The sequence below is a fragment of the Glycine soja genome, chromosome 8, assembly GCF_004193775.1.
Source record: "Glycine soja cultivar W05 chromosome 8, ASM419377v2, whole genome shotgun sequence".
Classification (NCBI taxonomy): Eukaryota; Viridiplantae; Streptophyta; class Magnoliopsida; order Fabales; family Fabaceae; genus Glycine; species Glycine soja.
The window spans coordinates 8295773-8309913 of record NC_041009.1 but is presented as its reverse complement, the minus strand read 5'-3'; the positions used below and the strand labels follow the sequence as shown (position 1 = coordinate 8309913).

Here is a 14141-nt window from a genome sequence, read left to right as displayed (position 1 = left end):
CTCTTAGGTATTGCATTTATTTAATTTTGATCTTTCAGAATTCAATTGAGTAAATTGGATTCTCTGTAATACTTAAATGATTCAATTTGCAAAATTAAAAACTAGGAAACAAAATCACACACCTCATAAATGTATTTAAACCTTCTTTAATTTTTTTAGCACTTCTTTATTTTAACAAAAAGCTTTTGTTTTCATAATCTACAAGAGATCTACAGTTTTTTTTTTGAAAAAATGTAAATTATATTAAACCCAAAATGATACAATAATGAACGGGACATACCCTGCAGCTAAAGAAAATAAAAAATCTCCCTAATACAAGAAGGTCTATATCAAGATGTTAAAACAAATGCATCAGGTGTGCTTGTCTATACATAAGAAACTTAATCTTGCTAATAACCTCTATTACAAAAAATTGATAATCTTTAAAAATCAGTTTGTTCCTAGACAGTCAGATGCAGTAGATTGTAATTGTTATAGTCAAACAACGAAATTTTCCTTGAACACCTGATGTGGATCTGCCCCTAATTAAATAGTCAATAATGCGTTGCAAAGAAGTGAAACACCTGCACAAAGGAGCTAAATCACGAATGTGAACCCAAACTTGAAGAAATTTTCTGCAAGAAAAGAATAAATGAGTATTTGACTCAGCCTTATTTGAACATAGAAGGCAGATAAAACCCTTGTTCAAAAAAGCAGCTTTGTCAAGAGTAATCAGCAGATTCCTTTTAACAAGCCATAGAATGAAAGACATCTTAGAGGGGATTGCTGGGTTCTATACAACAGAACATTAGAACATTAGCTAACAATAAGCTTGTCACCTCTAATGTGTTCATAGACTTTGTCAACAAGTAATTGTTCATTGGTACTTCAAGATTGAATTTTCTTTTTGGCATCTTCCGTACTTAGCTTTTTGAAGATAATAAAATCCCTTATTTGAATGATTTTCTTTATCAAAACTGAATCTGATAAAGAAGTATTATAATTTCACCCATCACTCCCTCTAAAATAATAATGGTGAATAACTGAACCCACAAAGAATATTTCTTACAATGAAAATTCGACAAGATACGGAAAAGAAACGCAAAGTTCCGATCCTTGAGATTAAAAATTAGTACTTTTTGTTGTCATGCTAGCAGTTCTTTATTTTGTTTTATTTTGAAATAAAACGAGCAAACAGATCCACAATTCTATTACAGTCCAAACTATGTATCCCAATTTCAATTTAGGCTGTCGTATACTTCTAGAGGGTCTTTTTCTAACCCCTTTATTCTTTTTTTCTTCAAGTAATCCAATCCCTTTATCCTAATTGCACTCTCCCACGTTTTCTTTTTTTAAAAAAATCTAACAAAAATAGTCCTAAATGGAGGGTTAGCAACAGACCCTTTAATTTATATTTAATTATTAGTTAAAACTTATTAAAAATTATTTTTGTTTATTTATAATTTACAAAATTCAAAATGACATTAATTATTTTTTTGCCAATTATGTTCTTACTTTTTTCTAATCTTTAATTTATTTACATCTATGCATTTATTGTTTAATAAAAATGATAAAGGATCAATTGTTTCTTTCGTCTATGAATATAAGACATTATTTAAAAAATTCTTTGTTCTTTTGTATAAGACTTCTTTCTTGCATTACTTGTTTTTCTTTTTACTAGAATACCCCTAGTTGTTGTAGTCTATAAATAATAATTGCTATGAATTGTCATTTTCTCTTTCGTGGGAGGATTGGAGAATTGAAGGATTTAATTTTAAAATTAAAACTCGACTACTATTATTCTCTTTTCATATGTTAATTGTTTGGGTAGAAAATAATTAAATGAAAAAAATATATATTTAGTCTGAATAATTTTAAAGATAATCTTAAAAAATATTAAAATTACAAACAAATATAATGTTAATTACTAACTAAATCGAGCAATTTTATTAATAAGTGTGAATTAATTATAAAAGTCTTTGTAATTTTATTAATAAGTGTGAATTAATTATAAAAGTCTTATATTTAAGGATGAAAGAAGTGTTTTATTAAGATGAACCACATTAATTATGTTTCTTGGTTTTTACATATTTTTTAAAAATAAAAAATAAAAAGCACAGAGATAATATAAAATCACGAGAGAGAGTTACTCAATGAAAAATGAGATCCATTCAAATTTATGATTTTTAATAACTTTTAATTATTAGAAGAGAGTGTATTTTTTTTTTAAACAGCGAGAAAAGAGTGTATTTGAAAAACATCCTAACATATTCATAAATATAACCAAGCTAAAGTCTTTCAGTTTTTCTAGAAAAATTTAGAAGAAGAAAAAAATAAAATATTTTTTTTCATTAGTTAAAATGAGTTATTCATTAATTAATCATTAGCTAACTTGTAGATATCTTTTTTATTTTTTAGAAAAATTATATAAGAAAACTTATATAAATTAACTAATTATTAATCAATGTATAACTTATTTTAGCTTTAAAAAAATTCATCTCATCACTTTCTTTTTATTTTAAAGAAGCTTACCCAAATACACTTTTTTTTTTCTCTTCCCCCCTCTCTCTCTATATATTAACATATCACCTTTGCCTCTATAACACAATTTTAAAAAAAAAATTATTAGAATTCATTTCAATTGTCTCGTTATTAATTATTTTCGATTAAAATATCTTATTTGTTTTAATACATAACATTCTGAAATGTTTCTTTTCATTTCCTATGAAAATTGAAAAAGATGAATAAATTTCCAATAATATTAAGGAAAATTTTAGAAAAATATTATATTTATAAACAATTTAACGCTAATAATTAGATTAACAATATTTTTTTTGTATGCTAAAATTAATCAACAACTTCTTACAAATAAAGACAACTGAAAAGCAAAAGTAAACATTCCGCAATATATATATTGAACATTTTCTATGTTTATTATAGTATATTTCGCAAGTAATATTGTTCTTTAAATAATTAAAATACCACAAAGTTATGTCTGTATTTATTGTGGGTAAACATAATCCAGAAAAGCCCTTAGATTGTTATCCGAAGAGGCACCTTCCTTGACAGCTTCCCTGGACAGCCCCTTCAACTTTTCTGCATTGTCCTTTCTCTCCTAATTTCTTCATTTTCTACTATGCCATCCTCATTCACCTCATCCAAGGAAGGATCACGGTGTGGACTAATCAAGTGAAAGGGTGACCCTCTTGCGTGTTAGAGAGGATGATCGAGATTGGTGACGAATTCAGAGCCGCGACGCTTCAACTCGGAGGCGTAGAGGGCGTAGTCGGTGGAGAAAGGAGAGGTTAGGGAGGGTGGGTTTATAAAATATTTAATATATAATTAAAATATCCACTAAATATTTTTATTATGTGTATTATTGTTTTAAAAGAGTTAATTTATAAAATATTTCAAAAAAAAAAAATATAATTATATACTATTGCAAAAGTTATAAATATTTAAAATAATTGATTTTTGATTTGTAAACTTAATAATTTTAATACATACTATTTTTTTAATAAATAAAGCATTTAACATTATTGAATAGTCAATTTTACTTCTAATATATTGTTTAATTATTATAAACGTAATATATGTTAAAATATTTAATTATTATAAAATTTAATTTTAATTATAATTATATAAAATAAATATTTGTTTATTATTTTCTCAAGTATTCTTAAAAACAGTTGATAAGGAATAGGATACAGGATATAATAAACATCGAAGTAAAAAAAAAAAAAAACTAAAAAGGAGTTTATGTTTTCCCGCCAAAACATTCCCGCCATCAAATGTGAGTCATATATAGAAGTATGGCGCCAAATTTCGCAGATCTAGCATTAGCGCGCTCAGAGGCCATGGACACCGTCCCAAGTTCCCGTCAGCGGAGCCACTCCTCTGGTACACTCACTCGCGCCAGATCACAGCTCTATCATCATCGGAACCGCTCCGGTCAACTCCGCTTCGATCCCGTTCCCTCACTGGACGAACCCTGCGCGGAACTTCTTGGCTTTCGCCGAACCAATTGCAAGAAAGCGAAGCGCGACGACGGCGACCTTCCTCGCCGCCTGACCAAGGATCTTCGCGCCAGGCGAGTCTATTCGCCTCCGCAATCCACTAACTCCGGTTTGATCGAAAGCGCGTTTCCCAAGGGAAACGCCGAAGCAATCGGGAGTCCCGATTTGGGGCTTTTTTTCGAGGCTCGGGGTTTCGATAGGGGAAATGCTGATTTGTTTGAAGAGAGCGGTGGAGATTGTTCGGAGAAATTTGATGGTTTGGACGGAGCAACAACTCTACCTGATGCTGAGATTTGCGGTGGTTCAAATTCCAAGGTTAACAAAGATGTAGGGAAACTGGACGCAGAGGTTCCTGTCAAAGATACACCTTCCACTGGGAATGGTTCTTCTCTCAAGAGCAAATCTGTAGGGGTCTGACATGTTTTAATTTATTTTCTTTATGTTTATTTGTGCATAATTTGGGTGAATTTCATACATATGTACCTGGAGATTGAAGCGCTGACCACACCCTTAACAGGTTTCTTTATGATTATGAATTAGGCATTCTATCCTTTGTTGTTAGCCCTAACCTTAATTGTGGCAAATTGTGTAATTAGGTTAAATGAGTTATTGTGGGTGTTCTAGGGTAAAATTCCAGTGAATAGTACTTGTTTTTAAATATTATTGTTGCTTTGGGAACATGGTTTTATTATTATAGAGCTGATTGGGATCTTTATGCAGGTTCTCAGACCATGTTTCCAGGGGAAGTTGTTCAAGGCCCCGGGTTCAGTCAATTACAGAAGGTTGTTTCCATTTCAAAAGGATACCGTGAGAGATGATTCTGGTAATTATTTTGGGAGGCAAACCCTTATTTTTTATTTACTTTATTAGTTGATGATTTAGTTGGATATGTTTGATGAATGAGCTAATTGGTCTGCTAATTTTTAGTAGATACACCAAAATTGGGATTTTGCCAGAAAGACCAGGAGGGTAGACAGGGATTCCAACTGCCTTTGTCACCTCAAAGTGAAGAAGAGTCTAAACAAGAACTTAAGACGGATGCCACTGCAGATTATGGTGTTAAAGATGCTACAAGTGATTTGCCCGATGATGGCTTGAAGCAATTGTCTAGCCACATGAATAATCTTGATTGTGTTGAGGCTAGTACCTCACAGGAGTTTGGTGTTTTGAATGAAGAATGTATACAGACAACTCCTCCTGATGCTGATATATATGTTAATTCAGAGGTCAATGTCAAACCCATGGATTTTACCAGAAGCACTCATGAAAATGCGGGTCAAGGGTTTTGTCTGAAAGCTGACAAGGTGAAAGATTCTCTTAAGAGTAAATCCGTAAGAATCTGTCCTTGTTTCTAACCTTGTTTGCTACCAATTATGGGTTAGACATTAAGTTACTGATCTTTGCTAAATTATTATAACTTAGTTACCTAATCAAATTTAGGTCTCAAAAGCATAGGTGATGAAAGATATTATGATATTATATCCCAAGAAAAAACTTTTGATGCAGTAATTAGTGGGCTTTCTAGCATCTCATGTGCCTGTATTTTTGGTAATATTAACAATATCGTTTTACATTTAGTTGCAATCTAAATATGATTTGGGATGTCCATGCAGGTGCCGAGACAACTTTTGCACAGGAAACTTTTTAAAACCCCAGGTTCTGTCAGCTATAAAAGGTTGCTTCCATTTCTAATGGATCTTACCAAAGATGACTCTGGTAACTATCCTTGTGTATTCAACCACTTTAATAATATAAATTTCATTAGTTGTTAGATGAGGATAATGAAGAAGCTAATTGATTTTACAGATAGATCCAAATTTGATCATCAGACACATCATCAAGAAGATGAGGCAAAGAGGTTCCAACTTCCTTTGTCATCTGAAAGTGAAGAAGCTTCTATAGATGAGCATAAGACAAACAGCAGTCCCATGCATGGCACAGTTGAGTCTAATGGTTTGGAAAACTATGTATTAGTTAATCCTTCTCATGGCAACCAGCCAAAATTGACACCTTCCCAAGACTTTCCTGAATTTCCAATGCAATTGGACGCAAAAGAAGTGGTTCGCGGTGATTTATCTGCACCCTCTGTCAATGAACATACAGAGAACTTTGCAATTGCTTCTAAGGATGAATGCTTGAGTGCATCAGAGCTTAATCCATGTTCAGTAATGGTGGATGGTTTTCACTCTGCTAAGAATGTTGCGCATAATGATGGCGTCAAGGAAGTACAAAATACGATATCCAGACAACACGATAGTGACTCACCACCCAAAGATCAGTATATGCTTTATCTCAAAGGTGATGTCTCTGCGCTTACATCTGTGCATCGTTCAAGTAAAGAAAAAGGATTCACTATTGCTTATGATGAAAGCAAACAGTTTGTGAATCTGAAGGAGCGTGAATCTGTTAGCAGATTTCCCCCTGAATGTCAGACTCTAAGTCAATTGGATCTTAATGTGCTAGATGCTGAGGAGAATGTAACAAGTTTAAATCATGTCCAGGTTTCAAATGATATACTTGGAGCTCCATCTGAGAATATTACCTCAGAAAAATCTGACATGGCAGGGCATAGCGGTGACAAAGCAGGAAGTGTGCAGAATGGGATAGTTTTATGTTCAAGAATGCCTTCAAAAGGTAGTGATAACAAAAATGCTAGTGGAATAAAAAATGGCTCTGAATCCAAGATCACTTCGGTGAGGACCCTAAATTTATCTACTGCAAAATTATATTTCCTTAGAATTTGCATTAACAAACAACATTATGATTCTACTTTTCACTCATTGATTTTTAACTAATACTTAATTATTTGTCCCCGTGATATATTTATTTGAAATATGTTTGATTATGTGGTTTTGAAACAGGTTCTTAAACGCTGTCCACAGTTTAAATTGTTGAAACATGCTGGATCTTTAAACTACAAGAGATTGCTTCCATTTATATTGGATACCATGAAAGATGATTCTTGTAAGTATTGGTTCTTATTCTTGTGGAAGATACTCGTTTAGTTAAGTTTTTCTTTCAATATTTTTTCTTGGTGCTTCAGTAAATGATTCATCACCCAAAACTTGCGAAATCCATGGATCAAACACCTCTGCCAATTTCAACTTCAAATTTACATCTAACTCCTGTAAATGATTCAAATGGTTGTGTTCCCGTGGAACATTTTGCAGGCAATTCTTGTCCTCAGCAACAATCAGGGTTGCAGGCTTGTGATTTAAACAATGATAGTTCAAGCCCAAAATCTCAAATTCCTGAATTTCAGTCATCTCATGATTCATGCAAAGTGATTCAACTGCAAGATGAACAGGTTGTATTAAATGGACTCTGCAAGCCAGAAAGCTCCACTGATCCATCAATTTCTGTTCATGGAATAGACTTACCAATCACAACCTTGGCACCTATGATTAATGAAGTTACCACCAGAGAGGCTACACCTGACTCGTCCAAGTCATTATCAGTTTTCTCTGAAGTAAAAGGAAACAATTCTTTCCTGATGTCTTCTAATGAGAAGCTACCTGAAACACACGAATGTTCTCAGAGCTTGTCTCAACTGCAAGTTGTAGAACAACTTAGAGTTCCCGCTGTTGGTTTGAAAAAAGGAATTTTAAAAAGAAATCCAAGAGGATGCAGAGGGGTTTGTGCATGTTTGAACTGTGCTTCTTTTCGGCTTCATGCAGAAAGAGCATTTGAGTTTTCTAAAAATCAATTGTTAGATGCGGAAGAGGTTGCTCATAATCTTATGAAGGAACTATCTCATCTAAGAAATATGTTAGAAAGTTCTGCTGATAGTGTCAACAATAATCCCGTTTTTGGTGGAAGCCAGGTGCGTGCTACCTTGATTTGTAGTTCGTCTCTCTAATGTGTTAGGTAGAGTTTGACATGTGTTGCATTACCTATGCTCTGATTTTATTCCCTCTGATCACTGGATCACTATTTTATCACCTTGCAATTCTTGTTATTTTGTCAAGCTTTTGATGCCCTTTCAGTTTCACACGTGAATTTTATGATGGAAAATTGTATCTATCTCTATTAAGTCTTAATAGATATTAAATTGGTGTATCAAGATGTGTTGAGAATCAATCAAAAGGGAAAATAAACAAGATTTTTACATGATAAAATCATGGGAAACTAAAAATTGAATATGAAAGGATTCATTCTTCACAAGTATATAATATATTGCTTTCAGGCTTAAGAAGAAGGATTGTTGGTTAGTTAATTTTGGCCATGTTCTATCTTGGGGGCACTTTGTATTGACAAACATCTAAGTAGCTTTCTTTTTAAATGCATTTGAGCTATGCAAATATAGCTTCATTCTCACTATTATTTAATTGTTTTTCTTTTTTTACTTGTCCAATTCATAAACTTTTTTTGACTTAATCTAGTTTACCATTGAACTTGTAATTCCATCCATTTTTCGTGTCTGTATAGGCAAAATGCTTACCAAACTAAGGCTTTTTTACACCTTGTATATTTCAGGTGAAAGAAGCTTGCAGGAAAGCATGTGCAGCTGAAGAACTTGCAAAGAACCGTCTTAGTCAGATGCACGATGATCTTAATATTCATTGCAGAATAACGGTATGTGCATGAACCATGATTATGTTATATGTAATACCCATAATTGGTTCCTCCATTTGAACTGTTTTATTTCAACTTGTTTGTGCAGAGCTTGCAGCCACCAACGGTTACGTTTGCGGTTCATGTTGAAAAAGAAGTCATTCAACCTGGCGGATAATCCTGCAATTGCGGTCTCAAAGCAGATATCCTCTCATCTTGGAATTGTTTTTAGGAGTGATATAAAATATATCTCAGCTTAGCCTTGGAAAACTGAATATCAGAGAAATATGTTTGGCCCTTTGAAACAGGAAGAAAGTGAGTAGAAGCGGACAAGAATAACCTTACAGATTTTTTTTGGAATTTGTTATTGTAAATATTTGCTCAGTTATGAATTTTCTAATTTGCTCTATTTTTTTAAGATTAATATGTTTCTGTTTTTCTCAAATATCTTTTTTTTATTCAATTTCTCAAATAAATATTTTTTTATTTAGTATTCTTTACCAAAAATAAATATGATTACCGAAATAAAATTCTAAACAAATGAATGTTTTGGTGCTCGATTAAAAATTTCTGTAAATGAATGTCACATTAGAATTAATCAAGTATAAGTACAGATACAACTTTTTTTTACGTCAAATTTCAATTATTAATGTTTCAGTTCAGATGCTTCGAACCACTGGAATCGACATGGGTTTCTAAATAGTATGTACGAGAAGTCGAGAACATAAATTCTAACTAGTGTAAAATATAAATAAATAATTTTGATTCGGAAATAATAGAAGAATATCACACAACAACACGGCATAAAAAAACATGAATAACTATGACACTGTCGGAATGATTGCAGATGTGCAAAAACATAATAAGAACTAAGAAGGATTTCAAGATTACACGAGTTTTGAATTCAGCTTCTTAGAGTGGATATTGAGACTCATAAGATTTATTGCAGACAGAATAAAATGCACTACATAGATCAAGTGACAGTTGCTTGGACAAATGTGAAATTTGATGTAGGATTTCGCCAAAAAAAAATTTAAAAATAGCTTCAGAAAGGTTCAGATACTTTAACTGTGAAAGCTCACCAATCAGATGGGATTTGAAAGTAATATTTATTTTTTTAGTTTTATATTCATGACAAAGCACGAGAAATTGGGAGAGAAATTCTAGAGTCTCATAGAAGACTTGATGTTTTGACAAATCCACTAACGAAAGGCTTAATTATTAGAGCTTTTGAGCATTTTATTGAAGCCTTGATTCCATCTTGTTTGGTAAGTTTATTTTAGCACGAAAGGTTTTGCTGTTTTTTAAATGCAAACAACAAACAATCATTTTTATTGCATTTTAGATATTTTTAGGAGTCTGGGCATCTCTCTCTCTTTTCATGAAGAGGGATCTCTAAGTGCAATCATTTACACAATAATTATAGATACAAACAAAATTGTTAGACTAATTATGTTTGGCCGAGGGGACAATATTTGCTCAAGTCAAGGTATGAAACCTTTTGAGCATGCAGTCAGTACGTATATTGATGTTTTGTTTCAATTTGGATTCCATCGAGCACCTCTCCATACAAAAATAATTAACCAATTTTTTAAAAAAAAACGTTATTAATCAATCTTACATTTTTTTTTGAAGAAATCAATCTTACATTTGTGATTGGTGAATCTTAAAATTATAATAACCAGTACAATAAATAGATCAACAATTTATTACTTTTACTAATTTAATTTATCTCAATCGTTAAACGTAAATGTATGTCTAGAATTTTTTGTAGAGAAAATGGAAAGAGGATCTGAATGGTGGGAAGTGGGATAGTTGATAGCAGAAGATGGTTCAAAATAGCATTTATAATATATATATATATATATATATATATATATGTACGAATGGAACTATTGCAAATTATTCAGGCCAACCATTTAAATTCCATATTCTCTTTAGATCTCTTACCAATAATGCTCAGAATAATTTTTATTACAAATGTTAATGTTTTTATGTGCTTAATTTTGTTTTTTTGAATCCGCTCATTTAATCTTGTTTTCTGCAGTCATCTTACTAATTCTGAATGTTTAAGGTCTACGATTTTTCATGGCAACATGATATTTCCGAGTGTTGATTATTAATTATTGTCATTTAAGATGAGCAAAGTGCAACCTCAGTACCACAACTACAGTGATAATATTAAACTTGACTACAACTTTTTTATTATATGAACAGATAAAAGTTGATTCCAACATGATCAGTTTTAAAGGGTGGATGAGAGTGAGACCAACTGCCCAAATTGACAAGAAAAGTGGAACAAAGAATATGATTTATTATTAAGGCCCCTTAATACACATATACATTAGCAACTATAAAATAGATACTTAAAAAAAAGGACAGAAGTCAGTAAAGAATCTAAGACATAAACATAGCATATTTTACATAGACCATTCAAATCCAACTCAGAAAGTGACCATTCTCTTCATCTCTTAGAACCTTCAACGTTTACATTCAGCAGGAAGACCTTGTGGGAATCGCTTGAGATCACTGCAGTAGTTATAGATCATGAAGTACTTCTGAACCCATCTCAGTCTTCTTCTGCTATAAGCATCAAGCTCATTTGCCTCATATTCAGCCCCAGAATTTGAAATGGAAGACTTGGATGAGAACTCAATGGCCTTGAAATTGCGGTAGTATGCTGTAAAGGGTGCTTTGGACCAATCAGTTTTCACCAATCCTCCTCTGGTGGCCCAGTCATCAGCATTCCAGAGGCTAGAATAGATTCTCATGGGCTGGTTCTTTGGAAAAGGAACACCAAGAGGTTCAGCATTCTTGAATACCCTTATGGGTGTGTTATCAACCAAGAATCTGCAGTTAACCCAATTCATGATTTGGTAAATGGATATTGGTGAAAAGCATAGAGATAAACAAAGTTTAATTTCTATCCAGTTTCAATGTAAATTTTTTACACTTTCAAATGGTATGACTTATAGTTCAAAGATAGTTGATATAAAATCTTTTGCAGTATTAGTGTATAGAATATTTACTAATAAAAAAAATGTGTATTTTTTTTAATATTTGTTTATTGTGACTTACATGATGTGCTGGGGCTTCCAAATGATAGAGTAAGTGTGGAAGTTTCTGGTGGGGTCGAACCAGAGATAGAACTGTTGCTCCCTGTTGCCTTTGCCTTGGGTGAAGATGTTTGTGTGGAGAATATAAGGGTCCCCACTTAGGTTTCCCAAAAACTCGAAATCAATCTCATCATGTGTTGGCCCTTGGGATGACAACTGCACCGCAGAAAATGGAATTACTACTATAGTTATTGATATGGCCTTTGTGTGTGGTAGCAGCACAAACAACTCGACAAATTAAGAAAATGACCTTATTTTGGGGAATTGTCATTTTTGTTGTTTATTAACAGTAATTTAAATAGTGTGCATGCATAGGAACAGTATGAGTTTAGCAACTAAACAAGGTCTTAGATTTTTTTTTTTTATCAATTCAAAACCAGAAAACTCATTGTGATAAAAGTATTTTTATGTGAAGGTTCGACCATGAGAGCGTTTTTTTTTATTTGTCATTAGATTATGCTATGAACCGAAGTTTTCAATATTAAAAGTTGTTAATGTTTTGGACTAGGTCAAAGTTAGCCACCTTCCCCTGTCACGAGCGCTTGTTAAATTCACTGCTTTAAAAAGACCAAGTTGATTAATGTATACGTCAATGTTTGAATTGTATAAAAAAAAAATACGTCAATGTTTGAAACAGAAAGCAGCATGGAATGAATAAATAAAGCATTAGTTGTTGACAAAGTAAAATTCTGTAGTCTAACTTGTTTTTGTGGGTTTGCTACAATAGCATTCTCGTGAATGTACAGTTGAGTTTGACAAAGGTTGATGTTTGAAGTGTAAAAGTGGTCAATAGTGGTCGTATTTGAAGACAGGATAAGTCATGTTCTTTCATCAAGAATCAATGCTAAAACTACCTAAAAGAAAAACAAACATACACACACATACAAAAACTCTACAGTATTACTGTTTTAGCTCATATATATGGAGAAGGAAAGAAACTAATCAATTTGAATTAGTATAGTTTTGTTATATGGTAAAAACAAGGGTAAATGAGTATACCAGAAATAAAAAAGATGAAGCAGATAACATGATAATTGCACCTCACAAAATTTATAGCATTTTTAACTCTCTTTTTTAAAAAAATTTGGGAAGGGTAGATTTCATTAAAACATACTCTTGGGGTTATTTTGTGATGAGAATTAGAGTTTATCTCAGTGATCTATGTTGACATTTATTAGAAACCTATATATTATGCAAATTATCTAGATGAAACTGTAATTTTGATACTACAAGTAGCTAAGAAACCTGTATTAAGTTTTGTGTTTGAAATATTTGTTTGTATCATAGATTATATATTGTAGTGATGAAAATAATGTACAAACATATATAATTATTGTAAATATTAATAAACATACGTAGTAAGCAGTGACAGTGCCAGCAGAGTTGCCGGCAACGAGCTTGAGCTGCATATCAATCCTCCCAAATAGGTATTCTTTCTTTGATTTGAAGCCAGAGCCAGAGACTTTGTCTAGGGAAAGTGATAGAAGCTGGCCACCATTGAATATCTTAGCACGGTCACCACCCCATGTTAGATCAAAGTCTTGGTAGAAGCTACCAGCACAGGTAGCAACCATAGTGCTAACCACTATCCCAACTAGCATAAGCACATAGAACCCATTGTTGTGAGCAGAACTAGGAGCCATTTTGGACACACAAAAAAAGAGAGAAAGAGAAATTGTGCTTCTTGTGATGATGTGAGGGAATGTGTTCAAAAGAGGGGTATATATATATGTGTGAAAAAGAGAGAAATGGAAGATGGGATTTGGGTATGGGACTATGGTTGGACGCGTGAAGGAGCAATAACTTGGGCTGGTGGGACCAAAAGCTGGTGCCAGCTTAGCAAGTTTTGAAAGCTGGAACCTTTTTGTTTGGGCATTGGTTATACTTAAATGGATTTTGTGATGTTTTTTGGGTTTGTGCACAGGATGCTATTCACTTATTCAGTAGTAGTATCTTTGTCCTGAGTCACAAATTCCAGATTCCGAGTTTCTTTTAATCATTGGATTAGAAATTAATTTTGTTTGTGATATGTAATTATCAACTCAAAGAAATTTTACACATAACGAAAATCAAACATAATTTTTTTTTTAAATAAATTATTTTCTCTCGTATCAACGCACCTGAACCTTAAGTTTTAGTAGTAATATGAAATATGAACAATGATTGCGTACATGATATTGCTCACAAATAAAAAAGTAATGATAAAAAAAAAAGAGAATTTTATACCTGAAATGTAGGGGTAGACCCCATTTTTGTATGATTTGGAACAAAATATCCCTTTTTTTTTCAAAAAAAAGAGAAAATTAGGTGATGGATGGATGCCAACTGGGTGTGATGTGGAAGGAGAATAAAGACGTGAGGGTATTTTACCACTTCTTAGTACCACCAATCATGAATTATGGATCCACTTAGATGATGCCATGTGGCAGAGTTCGTACCTGCGTTATTGCCCCTATGCTATTGCCTAAACCATCGC

At 32.6% G+C, this 14141-nt stretch overlaps 2 protein-coding genes across 6 annotated transcripts; one reads left to right on the top strand and one right to left on the bottom strand.

The window, feature by feature from the left end:
• Positions 1-3711: 3711 nt before the first annotated feature.
• LOC114422086 lies at positions 3712-8973 on the top strand. 5 transcript variants are annotated; one of them, XM_028388284.1, is made up of 9 exons: positions 3712-4406; positions 4716-4818; positions 4923-5299; positions 5609-5711; positions 5802-6688; positions 6857-6959; positions 7166-7818; positions 8472-8570; positions 8659-8926. In XM_028388284.1, the coding sequence occupies exons 1-9, from the start codon at positions 3792-3794 to the stop codon at positions 8725-8727; spliced, it is 3009 nt and encodes a 1002-aa protein (XP_028244085.1). In that variant the 5' UTR covers positions 3712-3791; the 3' UTR covers positions 8728-8926. The 5 variants fall into 5 exon arrangements, with proteins under 5 accessions (XP_028244085.1, XP_028244081.1, XP_028244082.1 ...); XM_028388280.1 differs by having other exon boundaries at positions 3717-4406; positions 4923-5326; positions 8659-8973; XM_028388281.1 differs by having other exon boundaries at positions 3718-4406; positions 4926-5326.
• Positions 8974-10830: 1857 nt separating this feature from the next.
• On the bottom strand, positions 10831-13372 carry LOC114421639 (xyloglucan endotransglucosylase/hydrolase 2). The gene is made up of 3 exons (XM_028387683.1): positions 13021-13372; positions 11628-11821; positions 10831-11399 (listed from the first exon to the last, which is right to left on the bottom strand). Exons 1-3 carry the CDS (start codon positions 13306-13308, stop codon positions 11030-11032), a joined length of 852 nt encoding a protein of 283 aa, XP_028243484.1. The 5' UTR covers positions 13309-13372; the 3' UTR covers positions 10831-11029.
• Positions 13373-14141: the final 769 nt, after the last annotated feature.

Coding starts and splice junctions, on each gene's coding strand:
- LOC114422086 (XM_028388280.1), top strand. CDS start 3,792: ATGGCGCCAAATTTCGCAGATCTAGCATTAGCGCGCTCAGAGGCCATG. Junction 4,407..4,715: donor TCAAGAGCAAATCTGTAGGG/GTCTGACATGTT, acceptor ATCTTTATGCAG/GTTCTCAGACCATGTTTCCA. Junction 4,819..4,922: donor TACCGTGAGAGATGATTCTG/GTAATTATTTTG, acceptor GCTAATTTTTAG/TAGATACACCAAAATTGGGA.
- LOC114421639 (XM_028387683.1), bottom strand. CDS start 13,308: ATGGCTCCTAGTTCTGCTCACAACAATGGGTTCTATGTGCTTATGCTA. Junction 11,822..13,020: donor GCACTGTCACTGCTTACTAC/GTATGTTTATTA, acceptor TCTGCGGTGCAG/TTGTCATCCCAAGGGCCAAC. Junction 11,400..11,627: donor TGGAAGCCCCAGCACATCAT/GTAAGTCACAAT, acceptor GGTTAACTGCAG/ATTCTTGGTTGATAACACAC.